General features: G+C 40.1%; 2 protein-coding genes across 3 annotated transcripts; both read left to right on the forward strand.

The window, feature by feature from the left end:
- LOC121894324 (CCN family member 5-like) lies at positions 1–7,344 on the forward strand. Of its 2 annotated transcripts, none has more exons than XM_042406849.1 (5): positions 1–68; positions 2,579–2,795; positions 4,394–4,642; positions 5,397–5,629; positions 6,266–7,344. In XM_042406849.1, the coding sequence occupies exons 1-5, from the start codon at positions 6–8 to the stop codon at positions 6,551–6,553; spliced, it is 1,050 nt and encodes a 349-aa protein (XP_042262783.1). In that variant the 5' UTR covers positions 1–5; the 3' UTR covers positions 6,554–7,344. The 2 variants fall into 2 exon arrangements, with proteins under 2 accessions (XP_042262783.1, XP_042262784.1); XM_042406850.1 differs by having other exon boundaries at positions 5,400–5,629.
- Positions 7,345–11,069: 3,725 nt separating this feature from the next.
- LOC121894325 (P2Y purinoceptor 1-like) lies at positions 11,070–14,280 on the forward strand. Its single transcript, XM_042406851.1, has one exon. The coding sequence runs from the start codon at positions 11,225–11,227 to the stop codon at positions 12,263–12,265; it is 1,041 nt and encodes a 346-aa protein (XP_042262785.1). The 5' UTR covers positions 11,070–11,224; the 3' UTR covers positions 12,266–14,280.
- Positions 14,281–15,332: the final 1,052 nt, after the last annotated feature.

The raw sequence follows: 15,332 nt of genomic DNA on the forward strand, positions 1-15,332 counted from the left end.
AGGTGATGAAGATGGACAGAAGAGACGTCCAGCTGGTTTGCTCCGTGCTGCTGTGTATCATCACCCAGGTGAGACAAAATGAATCTGTAAAATTATTTATGTTAATATTAAGAATAGTTATTCTGTCAGTTGCATCAGTAAGATATTATCATTGAATCTTTAAAGTGATGTGATGAACTGTGGTGAACGTGATATGTGCCTGCTTTTTGTACGTGTTTTGATGATGGCTGGGTTGGGTCCTATATGATATTAAGATTATTGGAGGCAGCAATACAAAGACTTTAATCATCACACCATGAGGGAAATCACAAGTAATAATCTATTAGAGAGGATAGGATTTCTAGCCTAGTTGTCCTAAACTATGCATATTCTTATAGATACCAAGGCATCTATGTTGATGAATCATACACATCATCAATCATGAATATGTGAATCAGTGCTAAACAGTGCTGTTAGAGATTTTCTAGTTGTGCACAAATAGGCACCAAAGTTAGCTTTACTGGGAACCATGTGAGGTTATAGCTTATGGAACCAGCTTCTTAATATGGAAGACAGCTGCCTGCTGCTGCTGAACAGGTTTTTTATTTGGGAGAAATAAATCAAGCAGCCCTGGTCAAAAGAAGCGAGCACTTTGTTTTACAATTATTGGTTCTGTGAGTTTTGGGTTGTTGGGTTTACAATAAAAAGATTAACATTCGTCAGGCAAGAGAAGCTGTGTTTTCTGTTAACTGAGACTGTACATTTAGGATAATAAAAACATTAAAATGATACAGAGAATCATGTTGTGTGTAATTGATATTAGAAGCATAGATCTTTATGTGCCCAGTTGAGATCTCAGTGTGGAAACTGGACAGTTTGTCAGTCTGGAAGAAGAAAAAGCAGATTTCTACAACGTGCCATTTTAATAATATAGAAAATGTGTTTAATTTTGTTTTCCATTGTCTTTTTTACTGGGGAACTGTATTTTGTTTATTTTATTTTTTTTAGAGGGAGTAAAACTTTGAGATAAGAAAAAAACCTTTATCAGGATAAAGTGTAGACTTACAGCATGTCTTTTCTCTTTTCTTTGCGATTTGGCACCCAATGACTTTGAAATGTTGCAAGTATATATAATGTTATAGTTGATGTTTTTCTTTTGCATTTTTGATTTGTAACTTCATGCTTGACATACAGCATAACATCGTCTTGTAATCTCACACGTGTTAGGCACTGTTGTTGCTGTGCAGGTAAATCCAGTCAGACAGAATAATCCCCTAAAGTACATTCCACAAAGCATATTTGTGAACGTGTCAGAGATGTGAATCATCTTTTCTCTGTAATGAGTGATGAATAAAAGCTCACTTCCCATACAAAGAACAATAGAAGTTCATCAGATCATATCCAAACCTTTGTGGTTGGAAATTTGAAATACTGGAAGTGTGATGAGGGGCAGCCCCTTGAAAACATTATGAGACCTGCCTCTCACTTATGTTATAATGTGATACTAGTAGCAGACTTCTTTTTTAAATTTTTCTCTGTTTTTGCATGTGTTTGCTTGTTTTGTCGTGTTGCTTGTTTGACTACAGCTCTCAAATGCTGCAGCACAGTTTATGAAAGGGAAAAACTTGAAAGTATACAGTATAGTAGACTTTGCTCTATTACTATTAACACAGTATTAGTCAAAACACTAATACATGTGAGTGAATATGACACCATTTCTGCCTTATATTTGGTCATTTTTTAGTTATTTTATGATTTTACAAACTCTCAAATTCTCTTTCTTTTTTGGAATCATGTGACAACAACCGACACTACTGTCAAATGTATAAAAAATTGTGATTGTGATCGTGAAAAAGTGGTGTACCACGTCTTCACTGCATGTGTGAAACAGCTTTACCTGTAGTCAAGACAACAGGGCCTCTTCCTGTGGGTTCCATTTGTGATGAAGAGTGCAAAGAGCAGATAGCAGGCAGTTTCAACAGTACAAAAATATCTTACCGTGGTACTTGAGGTAGAGATAAGAAAAACAAAAACAAGTTGACTTACACTGACATCTGCCATCCGGTGTAAAAAAAAGCCCTGGAACATGCAGAGCATTGGAGATGTATAGTATTTCAGTTGTTTCTTGTGTTTGCCGCATTTAAAGGGCCAGTTCACCCTAATCACAATGAAACAATACTGTCACAAGTAGTTTGGCCAAGCAGACAGTCTCAGTGTTACATGCTGAGGTTTTAAGAATATCAAACTCTTAAAGCTTCCCCTGTACAATGGATGTGAGTTGAAAAGTGTGTGTGCTGCTCAAAGCATTTAAAAAAAAAAGTCAACAGCATCATGTTTTCCAGAAACAATTACATGGTTAGTCAATGTAATTCACAGACCTTGTTGTGAACAGTTTTCTTCAGTAGAGAGTAGTTCCAGTGAAGATTGTTCACACTGAGGAGTGTGGATTATTTTTACATAATATCTCCTAGTGCCAAATCCACTCTAATTTACAACCTTGTTATAATACCAGAGGAGATAGATAACTAGCTAATCAAACCGAAAGCACAACTATGTAACAGTATAAACAGCTGCAGTTATTTTGTAACTTTTACTTTAGGTGTGGTGTCAACTGTGCGCTGGACCATGTCAGTGTGCACACACCGTGCCACGCTGCCCTGCCGGGGTTCCTCTGACATTAGACAGCTGTGGGTGCTGCCATGTGTGTGCCAGACAAGAGGGCGATGCCTGCACCGACCGGCTGCCCTGTGACACCCAACGAGGGCTGCAGTGTGACTACAGCGCCAGCTACCCTGGAGGGCCGGGACAGTGTGTCGGTGCGAACAGAATACAATTCTGTTTTTCAAATCCAAAACAGATTAGTTTGGATTAGAGCTGCAAATACTTGGGGAGTATTTTATATCTTTAGTTTTTCAGAAAATGGGGCAAATGAAAAATTTCAGGAAAACGTCAATGCAAGGCATTTATTTAAACACTGAAATCATGTGAATACTGATACAGTTGCCACTGTTAATTTTGCACCTGCTATACTACCTTTTGTGAAGTTTTTAGGCACATCTCACACTCTTTATCCAAGTATGGAGCTTGTTCTGTTTCATCACGTGATCTAAGTATGGAAGTTTCATAGAATAAATGCTGTGGTCCAAATTCTTTCATACCACTGCCGACTAAACACTGTCTATCTTTGGCTTGTAAAGATACAGTTAACAGTTTGCAGAAATAACTGCAAACTGGCAGCAGCTAACATTGAGGTTTGTGGTAGATCTGTTTGGCAAACATCCCATTTTGAGGCTCATTGCACAGAATGATGGTTACATTGTGTGAAAGAGGATGAGTTTGTCAAGGTGTTGAGGCATACACTGGATATGAAGTGTGGAGGTTACAGGGGTGACAAAGGTGAAAGTAAAATTGAATAGCTAAATGCTATTATAATCCTAAATCTCCATGGCAACTGCGCAAAACTCATCCATTGATGAAGACCACAAAAAGAGCTTGAAAGTGAACGTTGAGTCGTTGAGTCAAATGTTAGACAATTCCAGCAAGGAGATGTATCAAATCCCATAACCATCTTTGTTGGGACTATGAAATTAAATCTCAACGTGGTAAACTGATTAAGATTTTTTTTTTTGTTGCTGTGCTGCAGATGGAAAAAAGATTCAAATATATTCTGTCTGAAATCCTTTTACATCAATCTTCTAGATTTTTGTAGGGAGTAATTTTTCAGAAAAACATATTCTTAGCGCTGTGACTGAAATGTAATGATGAAATATGAAAGCCACAACCCATTGCTCCTACTACTATTAATACTACAACCACTGCTCATCACGACTACTGTATATTTTTATGCTGCAAATACTATGACGGCTGCCTCAGCTACTACCATCATGCTACTGTGCTACCAGTCCACCACTGATACAAGTAGTGATGCTGCCTACTAATATGCAACTACTACAGCTACCACTGCTATCACAATTTTATTGCTACTGCCACTACCACTGTTACTAATATTGATATTGTCATTCACCATGATGAGAATAAGAAGCATGTCTTCTCTACGTAATACCTTCAGGCACACACACATAATCAGTCCCACTGTATCCTGTTCACCATTTCAGAAGTGAACATTACTGAGCAGCAGTTTTTTTGCTAAAATCCTAGTGCTGGCTGGTAAAGACATCTCTGATTTCAGTGTTTTGATAAAACAGAACAATGACTACATTCACAACTTTACAGTTGATTGTTATACATTGGAATTTCTTGCTGGTGCTTCTCATTTTTCCGGGAAGTTATTTGTTCCCACATGTTTCATATGACTCACCTCATAATTGGCACAGCAGTGTTATAGTGAGCCTATGATTTTTACCCTCTTTAACACTCCCTCCTCTCCCCCTTTTCCTCTCTATGCTACAATCAGATCGGAACGAGCTGGGCTGTGAGCTGAATGGCAGGCGTCTAGAGGAGGGGCAGGTATTTCAACCTTCCTGTGCCCAACTGTGCTACTGCCTGGGAGGAGGGGTGACCTGCGTGCCTCTGTGCAGTGATGACCTGCAGAGGCCTGCTGATAAGTGCCCCAACCCTCAGCTGGTCCGACTGCCGGGGCGCTGCTGCAAAGAGTGGGTGTGTGACGGCCTGGACAACAGTATTTCCTCAAATCCATCAGCAGGTAATGGGGTTGATGAACTGAAAGACCAAACAAAGATGGCTGGAAACACATTTCAACACATTAGTCTGTGGTTAAAGTATCTGAGTAATAACTGCAACAAGTCAGGTCAAAAGAAAGAGTAGAAGGATCAAATATTGCTACTTTGAAGGAAGCAGAGGCACTTTTGTCTACACTACGCATTTGGATGATGTTAAGCTACTCCCGGTATGGCATTAAAAGCTGCTGTTAACCCTCCTGTTGTCTTCCCATCGACCATGCAACTTTTGTCCTCCCGGGTCAATTATGACTCCAGAGGACAAAAGTCCACAGATGCTATAAATTTTAATAAAATACTTATACATGCAAAATGTGTGGTATGGAATCATCCATGTGATTTTCAGGCAATTAGATGAAAGAAATCCATATTTGTAATATAAAAACATTTGGAAATGGGTCAAATTTGACCCGAGGACAACAGGAGGGTTAAAGTCAGGTCAGCAGTCAACAACCAGAATGGTCTAAGTCGCTTTTGGATTGTGAGGAGTAAACAGATTTCAAAGCAGAAGGGGTGTCAGGGGGATAAGACATCTGTGTTAAACATCTGTGAGTTCTATTCTTAGCAAATTGACCTCTCCCAGGCAGCCGTTTACAATATCTCAGACTGCATATGTGCTACTTGTTCTGCCTCATCAGCTCTCATCAAAGCCACCCACTTCAAACAACTCTCAGCCTTATGCATGCAGAAAATATTTTCCTCTCTGGTATTCCTTTCCAGCAGAGCAGGCACGTCAGGACTACGGGGGTGGGCTCTCTGTCCCGTCGCTTGGCCCCATCCCAAACTGCATCGAGTGGAGCACAGACTGGAGCCCCTGCTCCCACAGCTGTGGCCCAGGTGTCTCCTCCCGCAGCTCAAACAGGAACTGGGCTTGTCGGATGCAGACTGAGACCAGGCTGTGCCAGGTCAGGCCATGCCAGACTCTGCTGCCGGGGCTCCGAAGACTGCAGCCGGTCAGTGCACAGATGAGTCTGTCAATCAATATGCATTTATCAGTTCCAGTCACAGTCTCATTGATCCAACATATAAAAATATGAATACCACTTTTCGTACAAAATTATCGTACATATACGATAATTATCATACATTGCTGAATGCATACTTTTCTCTTGTGTTGTCCATGCCAGCATTTGGTTTTATTACGTGCAGCTAAAGCTATGCCACCTTCAGATCTTATACATATGATACAAAAGTTCAAAAACATGTTTTTCAATATTATTTAACTCTCTCCTGCTCAGGACAAGAGGGTAATATACCGTAACTTTGAAAGGTGCTAAAGGAAGTAAACTATCTTGCAAACCTGAGGTCCCCAAGCATGAGGTCCGCAGTTAAACCTGCATGTTGATTGGCTTAAGAGTGAGGAAGGGTGAGACTTGGTACAGCGTCACAAAAAGTGACATAATGAAATATAGAGTTCTTACCAAAACATAATATTTATTTTTGCAAATGTAGTGCCATAATTCATGATAAGAATGGAACCATTTCAGATGATAAAAAATATACCAACCCACAAATGGTGACTACGGAGGCAACAAGAGTAAATACTTCATAACAATACATAATAATTTGCCTGTCAATGTATATTTCAGGGGTCTGGAATGTGCGAGAGCAGCTACAGTTCACCTCTGTCCATTCAGCTTGAACACCAGGGCTGCTGGAGCACCAGGGCCTACCGTCCCAAGTTTTGTGCCTCAACCTGTCCGGAGGGACGCTGCTGCAGCCCCTCCCACACCAGGACGATGTGGATGGTTTTCCGCTGCCCCCAGGGCAAGATCACCCAGCAGAAGGTGATGATGATCGAGTCCTGCTCCTGCAGCATCTCCAACTGCCACCAGTACCCAGCCACAGCAGCCCGGAGCCCCCTGCCCTGGCTGTGAGGTGTGACCCCACTTGTGAGATAGATGGGCAGGTCCCATCTGTGAGGAAAACGGAGGATGAAAATTACCACATGTACACACACAAGAATGTGTCAGTGTAGAAAGTTGAGCCAGTGTTTCAAAATTATGGAAATACTATAATCAGGATGTGAAACTTGACTTTCGACCAAAGCTCTTGAGATTTGAGATTGTGTATTGTGTATAAATTTGCACTCATATTTGAAAATATGTACTAAGAGTTGTGCAGTAATCTGTATCCAGATTTTAAAACAACAACTTATTCACATTTCATATTAATATTTCAATGTTCCTACAAATTCTAATGTCACCATATCCAGCCATAGGAATCCTGTCCACCTTTTGACAAACTCAGATTTATATGGAGATTTTAAAGGGGGCGTATCATGCACATTTCCAGCTCTCTTTTTATTCCAGGGCTTTACTTAAATGTCTTTGTGTGATTTACAGTTTAAAAAAACCCTATATATCTTATACTGTCCCCCTTACACAGCTCCTCAGTTCAGCCTCTGTCTGAAATGCGCCGTTTTAGCTCCTGTCACTGTAAGGCCCCCCGCTTCCTTCTGGCAGTTCCAGAGGCAATGTAAACAAACAATAGTAGTAGAATTTCACTCCTGTCTCTCATTCATTCTCAAATTGGAACATTCTCAAATACATTTGTATAAGTTCGAGCCCAAATGCTGGACAATGTGGACAACACATGAAACAACCTTAGCAACAACCTTAGCAACAAAGGTTATGGAACGGATGGCTGTTTGTGGGCATGCGCAAAACAATCTGATGTCATCACAAGGAGGAAGCAGGGGTAACATTGCAAATGAGGCATTCAGAGCAGGCTGAAGCCCTGGGTTTTGACTTGCACAAAACAATTTTACATACGTTTACCCCCAATTTTGGAACTTGGATTTGGATTATGTTTAACATAGACATCCAACATCATAACACTATAAAAATAACATAAAATCACATAAAGCATGATATATCCTCTTTAAAATATGGCTGGTGTCCACCCCTGGACTGGGGGGACACCAATAGTGCCAGTCATAGAAAAATATGGCCTCAGTGACTATGACAATACCCATAGGTTCCTGAATAAACGTTCTGGAGTCTGGAAGTAAATATGTTTGCCTGTCAATCCAGGCAAAAATACATATTTACCTCTCTTTAAAGCTGCGCTAATAAATATTTTCTTACTAACAATGGATCAAATATTTGTGTAGTGTGGAACGGGTCGCTTGTAGTGACAATCACAGAGAATCGTCGCTAAATCTGAAGTTCCCAGAAGCTCTACAGAGAGTTTTAGTGTCTTCCAGCTCATTGCTTTGCTTTCATGGTCGCAAATTTACACTTTTGGTTCTGTCTCACCACTCCCATCAACCTTGTTTCCAGCAGCAGCAAGCAGCTGTTTTCAGTCAAAAGGCTTTGATAAATCCACTGTACACCACCTGCCCAGCACAAAACAACAGACAGAAGTCAGCAACTAGCTGATGAACATAGTGGAGCATTTAGCAGCTAGAGAGACAGATATTTTTATCAGGAGTTGGTGGAGACCAAAAGAGAGGTACTGTAAAAGGACAGTGAATATTGGACTTACATTCATCCACCTGAAGCATGACTCCAAATTAATGCTAATATTGCTGTGTCTGCTGAATGCGTAAATAACTGTTTACTATCATGTTAGCCACATCAACCTGTATAAGATGATAACTCAATGGTGTTAAATTAAAGTCCAACTGATATTAAATTGCATGTTTTGTTCTGCCAAAGCATGCATGTTCTTTGTAAATTAGAGTGGAGAAATGTATATTTTATCATTTTTGGTTTTGTGACAGCAACGCTCAGTCTGTGCAATAAACAGATAGAATGCTGGTGTTTTCCTGTCTACATATACTGAAAAATAGTTTTCATATAGCAAATCAAAACATTTCATTTTACTTGCATAAAGCAGTAAAGTGTCAAAAAGAGCCCCCACCTACCTTATGTCTCCTTATCTACAAGTATAGTAACAAAAAGAGGGACTTTGGCACTAAAAAGACCGTAATGTTGAAAGATATCTACCTGATTTGACTCATTTGGACGCTGAGGCCTCATATTAGTTTCAGATAACCTTTTTAAAACATTCTTGCACAGAGGGAGGACTGTGGATTTTGTCCTCCATCACTTACACTGTAAGTGCATTATGAAGGGATCTTCTAATGGTCAGTATGAACAGGAGGAATGATTACAGCAAGAAAAACCTGTTCATTTGGGCTCCTGACTGTTGTTTTAAGACAGACTTGAAAAAATGTGAACCTGTCCTTTAACTTAACTGTAGCTTTCAGCTGTGGTGGTTGCTGCTGGGTGTCACTGTGCTCCCCTGCAAATGCTTGGATAGTGGAGAGCATCCATGCGAAACCACAACCACTACTTTCCAAGAGAAAAGTCACAACTGGTAGCGCATAGACTCACAGCGCCACATCCCAGATTCCAGTGCGAGTTGGAGTTTGCCAAAGACTAGACAAAATCTTTTAAACATCTGAACACTGCTTTGAGAGACATTGAAACTGAGTCATATGGAACTTATCACACAATTTATACAAAAAATATGACTTTTTCTATTATACAAATTCAAAAATCTTTGTGCACTTTTTCAAATCTCTGTGTGAATTAGCCTTCTCAGTATTCCTTTACAAATGTTTAGCATGCATTTTAACATGCATTTTTTTTACTCATCATCAGATGCAAACATTTAAATGTTGTAGGACCCAATGCTCTTAAGGTCAAATTTACAAACTATAGGGTGAAACATTTTCTTATCATCATATTTGTAATCATTAAGTAATGATTTGCAAATGAGTACTGCAACATGACCTTAATTGAGTGGGCGTAAGTAAGTAAGTCAGTAAGTAATGATGGTCTTATGTGTGAAGAAATGATTAATTCATGATGAACACTTTGTGTGTCTTACTTACAGTCAGTTTACTGGATCCTTTTGTTAAACTTCCCCTCCAGACATGTTTTAAATACTCTGCTATGAATAATCATTTGTGTCTAATATGGTTTTCATATGAACAAAAGTGACTTTGTTAAGATGTTCAAAATGACATCCCTCATGAAAAAATCCACAATCTATGTATATGCAAATATTTTTCATTTCAAAGGTTTAACTGCTGAACATGAAATGTTTCCTACTTCACTATAAAGTTCATCCACAGTGTATGTGCTGGCTTCAAGTTTCCGTCATCACGCATGTGTACGTTGCATACTGGACCACGATTGGCTCCAAACTAGTTGTGATGTCACAAATCACTATGAGCCTTAAACTCAGATATAAGTTGAGCACAGAGAAACTTTTCGGGGGATTTGAATGTGAAAACAAACTCTGCATAGAGAAGAGAACAACATCCAAATCAAGCAAGCAAAACACATTTTTTTAGTGATAAGGGACTTTTTACATATCTGTGCATTCTCCCCTGATCTGTCTACTACACACTGAGCTCCTCTCTCCTCTCCCCCATCTGTATGAATTCTTTAACCATTAATGCATGTTACTAACTTGACTTCTTCCCCGGAGTTCTTTGTGCTTTCTCATCCGCAGGAGACCATGCTGACGTGTTGACGTCCCTCCTCTGCCCTTCACCAGCTATTCCTGCTGTGGTTGCTGTTTGTTGCTGCTAGTCATGTATGTTGTTGTTGTTGTTGTTGTTGTTGTTGTTGTTGTTGTTGTTGTTGTTGTTGTTGCTGCTGCTGCTGCTGTTGCTGTTCTGCTTCTCTGTGCCCCACTCTCTTCTCTCTCTCTCAACCCAACGTGTCAGGGCAGATGGCCGTCCACCTAGAGCCGGGTTCTGCTTGAGGTTTCTTCCCGTTAAAGGGGAGTTTTTCCTTACCGCTGTCGCCAAATACTTGCTCATGGGGGAATAGTTGGGTTTCTCTCTCTGTAAATTGAAGAGTACAGTCTAGACCTGCTCTATCTGAAAAGTGCCCTGAGATGACTTTTGTTGTGATTTGGCGCTATATAAATAAAATTGAATTGAATTGAATTGAACCAAACACTCGCCAGATGTTTTTGGTTTTGGTACACAGTTCTCTTACTACTTCTTTCAACAACACCTAATATGGCAAAATGATAATATGAATAATATGAATGGCATTTGGTTATCAGCATTTTGTTTAAATGTAACACAATCCACCCTGTTGAAAGAAGTTATTACATAACTCAATGTGACAGGGAGTGTGTGACTGTTTTAACATGCACGGCCAAATCCCGTCCTTTTATTGTCTTCATTTAAATAGCTTGCTATACCAACTAGTTTGTACAGCGGTTTGCTGTGCGCGCAACGTGTCTCGTCAGGTAGGAATGGCGTAGCCTAAAGTATTTCACAGGAACAATTTGATTTGTAAATGTCTGGTGGCGGTTGATTTAATATTCATGTTTTCGATGTTCAAGCTTGTCTGCATAGCTCTTCACATGAACCACATCAACCTCAAGGCTGGGAAGTGGGCGGGCATTTTCTTGGTTTCAAATTCACTTCAGCATTACTTTCACGACGCACAAGTGTTTCCCAGAGGAGATGTTTGGTCTGAGCGAGCGGGCCACTGGCTGCTGTTTTATTTTCCAGGAAAAAAATCAATCTGAACGAAAAAATAGTTTTAAACACAGCGGAACCCTAAGAGATGTCTGGAAATATCACACACGGAGCCAACGACACCGACTGCAGCACCATCAACCTGAATTTTACGCACGCCTTTCTGCCGCCTGTGTTCATCACTGTGTTCGTGGTCGGGATGATATCCAACATCTGTGGGCTTAGAAGCGTGTGCACCAGCTGGAAAAACATCGGGAGCATCAACATCTTCATGCTCAACCTCGGGGTGGCGGACTTACTGTACCTGTTCACCTTGCCGTTCCTCGTGTACTATTACTCGAGCAACAGCCACTGGCAGTTCGGCCAGCCTTTCTGCAAGGTGACCCGCTTCTGCTTCAACCTCAACCTTTACGGCAGCATCGGCTTCCTCACCTGCATCAGCATCTACAGGTACCTAGGCATCGTGCACCCCATGAGAGTAATGGGAAAAATCACCAGCCGCCACTCCCTGGCCATAAGCGTCCTGGTCTGGCTTTTGGTCATTATTCAGATCATCCCTGACATGTTCTTTGAAAAGAATGATCTAAAGTCACCAGAGTCGTGTTTTGACACAACCTCCAACGACCGGATCAGAGAATACTTGCCTTACAGCATTGGCTGGAGCGTCACAGGGTTTGCCATACCATTGGTTATCATTCTGCTCTGTTATGGACATGTTATTTTTGTTCTTGCCACAAAAGCCAACATTAACCCAGTGCTGAAGCAGCGGTGTTTGAAACTGGTCGTGATTCTGGTGATACTGTTCTCCATCTGTTTCATCCCCTACCATGTGTTTAGAAATCTTAATTTGAAAACCAGGATTTCGAAACAAGATGGGATTTGCCACGCTGGCTTCCGCAATATCTATATTGCGCATCAGGTTGGCAGATGCCTCGCGTGTCTGAACAGCGCAATAAACCCGCTGATTTATATCGTTGGAAATGACGATTTCCTCATGAAGCTTCATGATCTCAGTAAGCGTACCCGCAAGTCTCTGGCCGGCTTGACAGGCACAGTACTTTATCGCAAACCAATTGAAGTGCATTCACCGACAGACACTTGCGTCAACTCCGATCTGATTAAATACTAATGTAAGGAGTACAACCTGTTCACCCGAAATACACTTCCGTGAGACCGGGTCCCTGCATATCATGCACTACCAGAACTTCCACATTTCCGGAAATAAAGTACTGTAATGACCGGTGACCGCTAAGTGTGTCCGGTGGTGTCATAAGTTATCAGATCACCCAGGTGTCAGCGCAGAGAGCTCTGATCGCATGTACTGTACTGCTGAGGATTTTCTCTGAATCTCTGCTGAACATTCATACAAAAGTCAGCAAAGACTGACATGACTGAAGATATATCATTTCATCTGCTGCACTGATTCATGGCTTCAGGTAATTTGTACCAAGCTGCTGTTAATATTTTGCACTTTCTGTGTATTGTTGTAGTTGTGTGCTTCAAAGCTGATGCTTTAGCAATGCCAGGCCCTTGTTGTTATGATTTGTGATATACTGCACTACCTTTTCACTGTTACAGGCGAAGTATTTGACATACTTGGTGAATGGTTTGTATTTCCCATGAAGTATGTCGGCCTAACTCACAATAAATCTTCCAATTATTTGGAACAGTGGCATTTATCTTAACTTATCTGTTAGGCCATATACGTGTTGTTGCCATTCCACAACCCTTATATTTCAAGTGTGTTTAGAGAAAATACATATGGATTAATAAGTGGATACTGGAATATGTAGTCTGAAGTGGTGGTGGAAGAATTCAAAACTACACTGATAAAATACTTCAAGTAAAAGACCTTGATCAAAACTTTTACTGTAATAAAAGAAGTATTGATGGCAAAATGTACTTACGTATAACAAATGAATGTGCTCATTATGCAGAATACTTTCTTTCAGTGTGTACGCTCTCAACAGTGTATATACACTACGTATTGTGTATTTTGATTTCAAACACTGTATCATAAGCCTTACTGTCCCATGCAGGCCACAGCTACTTGCATTTATGTGACTCAAAGTATGTTATTAGTTTCAAATATGGATGCATTGCACTCTTTTTTTTTTTAAATGAAGGCATATTTTATGTGAATAATTGCACTCAAGCTTTTTGAATATATATATATATAAACATATATATGTACATGTGTCTCTGGAAAATGTCTCTTACAAAATGCATTTATTAGAATTCTGAATGTGACTGTCACTGCCAGCAACTATGTGTTTACAACAGACTTATAACCAATAAATAACAAAAAAAAGTACAACAACAATCACTTAAAGTAGCCTTTTTACTGGAGTCAAACCATAACACTTACCTTTCTGAATTCAAAGGGGTCAAAGGTCAAAATCTAGACTATTAATAGTTTACAAAGGCATCATAAGACAGGCGAGTGTTCAGTTAATTCTTTACAGTCTCTTCCACCATTAAGGAGAATGAGACACCACCACACTTTGATGCTCACATGTCAGTTGGACCACTTTAACAACACATAAGGAAGGGTTACAACCAAGCATGTTCACACATTTTGCTCATACGGACCAGAACTATTGACTGCCAAAAAACTTGAACAGTGAGGATCATACATTTTGTGTATAAAGTCTTAATCTGCAAAGTAACTACAACTCATTTACATGTAATGGAGGAAAAAGCACAACATTTTTCTCTGAAATGTAGTGACGTAGAAGTGTAAAGTAGCGTGAAATGAAAATACTCAAATAAAGTACAAGTACCTCATAGTTGTACACGAGTGCAGTGCTGGAGTAAATATGTTAGACCTACTGTCCACCACTGGTGTAAAAACAATGAATATGGAGAACTACACTCGTAAACAAACACACAAATCCAAGCAGAGCATTACAGATGTAATCTGTGATCTGTCTGATGTAGAAAAAATGGTAAAAACATCATACATTTCCCACACTGCTGTTTCTACTGTATGACTGTCCCTTGTGGTATTAAAACAATGTAACCAGTAGGTATGACAACATCTATCCCACTGCAAAACAAAACCATTTGTCATTTATGAAATGCTGATCACTATCATATATGTGATGACTAATTTCTAAAGGAAAGTACTGTAACTGAGCATCGGGAAATTCTCTTATGAATAAATGATCTGAAGTTCAGTTGCACTTGTGGTCCAGTGATTTGCAGTTTTGCTTTCAATATATGCTCTGATACTTTCGTGTTTACGTCACAGATAACTGCAAGAATTCCAGGAAGCTGAAGCTTTCCGTTTGTACCCGTCTTCATGAACAATCTCTGTACTTCTGGTTTCATTTTGGCACTGATTCCATGTTCAAAGATGCGATGATATTCTGCCGTTTTAGTGAGAAGTTCAGATACGTGTCATACGCATGGCTTCCGGAAGGGTGTGCTTACCACAAACACGCTGACAGAGATCTACAGTTAAACCACCTCATTTCTCTGTAACTGTAACAGGCCGATACCTTCAGAATGGTATTTTAGAACAACCATCAAAACCTTACAACTTGCAAGGAAAATCATCTGTTATAACCAAATGAAAAATAATCCAGACCATGATATGGAGGCAGTCCTGTGCCCCACTGTGAATGAAAGTTGAAATGAGGACTGTTTTGATATGCTGTGTCATTACCGCAAATGACCCGAGCTATCAACCACTGTAATGATTCTTTGGAACTGTGACAATGAAGACAAGCATCCTGTCCTCCTGACTTCAAAATAAGCAGCACAATGAAGCAGGAAGTTCATGGATTTTGCTAGAATCTTAGGGAGCATTCAACTAAATAACTAATTAAATCTTTGACCCGCTCTGTCCCGGCAGCAAATCTGTGATTTCCAGGTTTGTTAGGAGTAATGTGTCATGTCACTTGCAACACGGCTTCCTCTGGCCTGCAAATAAGACAAGGATCATGCTATAAACAGGAACATACAACACAATAAGGACACACTTTCCTGAGTCCAACATTCCTGTGGCCCATTGATATAAACAAAAGCTAGAAGTTGTTGTAGTTGGACTGACGGCAGAGGGGTAATGAATCATGAACTATATCTTGATTCTGCACAGAGAAATGACATGTATAGTCCTGTTCCCACCGGAGCAAACTATTGTGTAAACAGTACTAGTCTGTAGTGAGTGATGTAATGATGTCAGGCAAAAT

This window comes from Thunnus maccoyii, chromosome 3 (genome assembly GCF_910596095.1).
Source record: "Thunnus maccoyii chromosome 3, fThuMac1.1, whole genome shotgun sequence".
NCBI classification, from domain to species: Eukaryota; Metazoa; Chordata; class Actinopteri; order Scombriformes; family Scombridae; genus Thunnus; species Thunnus maccoyii.

Excerpts from the sequence above, each read along its gene's own strand:
- LOC121894324 (XM_042406849.1), top strand. The coding sequence starts at position 6 with ATGAAGATGGACAGAAGAGACGTCCAGCTGGTTTGCTCCGTGCTGCTG. Across the intron at positions 69-2,578 it reads TGCTGTGTATCATCACCCAG|GTGTGGTGTCAACTGTGCGC; the intron begins GTGAGACAAAAT and ends CTTTTACTTTAG. Across the intron at positions 4,643-5,396 it reads TTCCTCAAATCCATCAGCAG|CAGAGCAGGCACGTCAGGAC; the intron begins GTAATGGGGTTG and ends ATTCCTTTCCAG.
- LOC121894325 (XM_042406851.1), top strand. The coding sequence starts at position 11,225 with ATGTCTGGAAATATCACACACGGAGCCAACGACACCGACTGCAGCACC.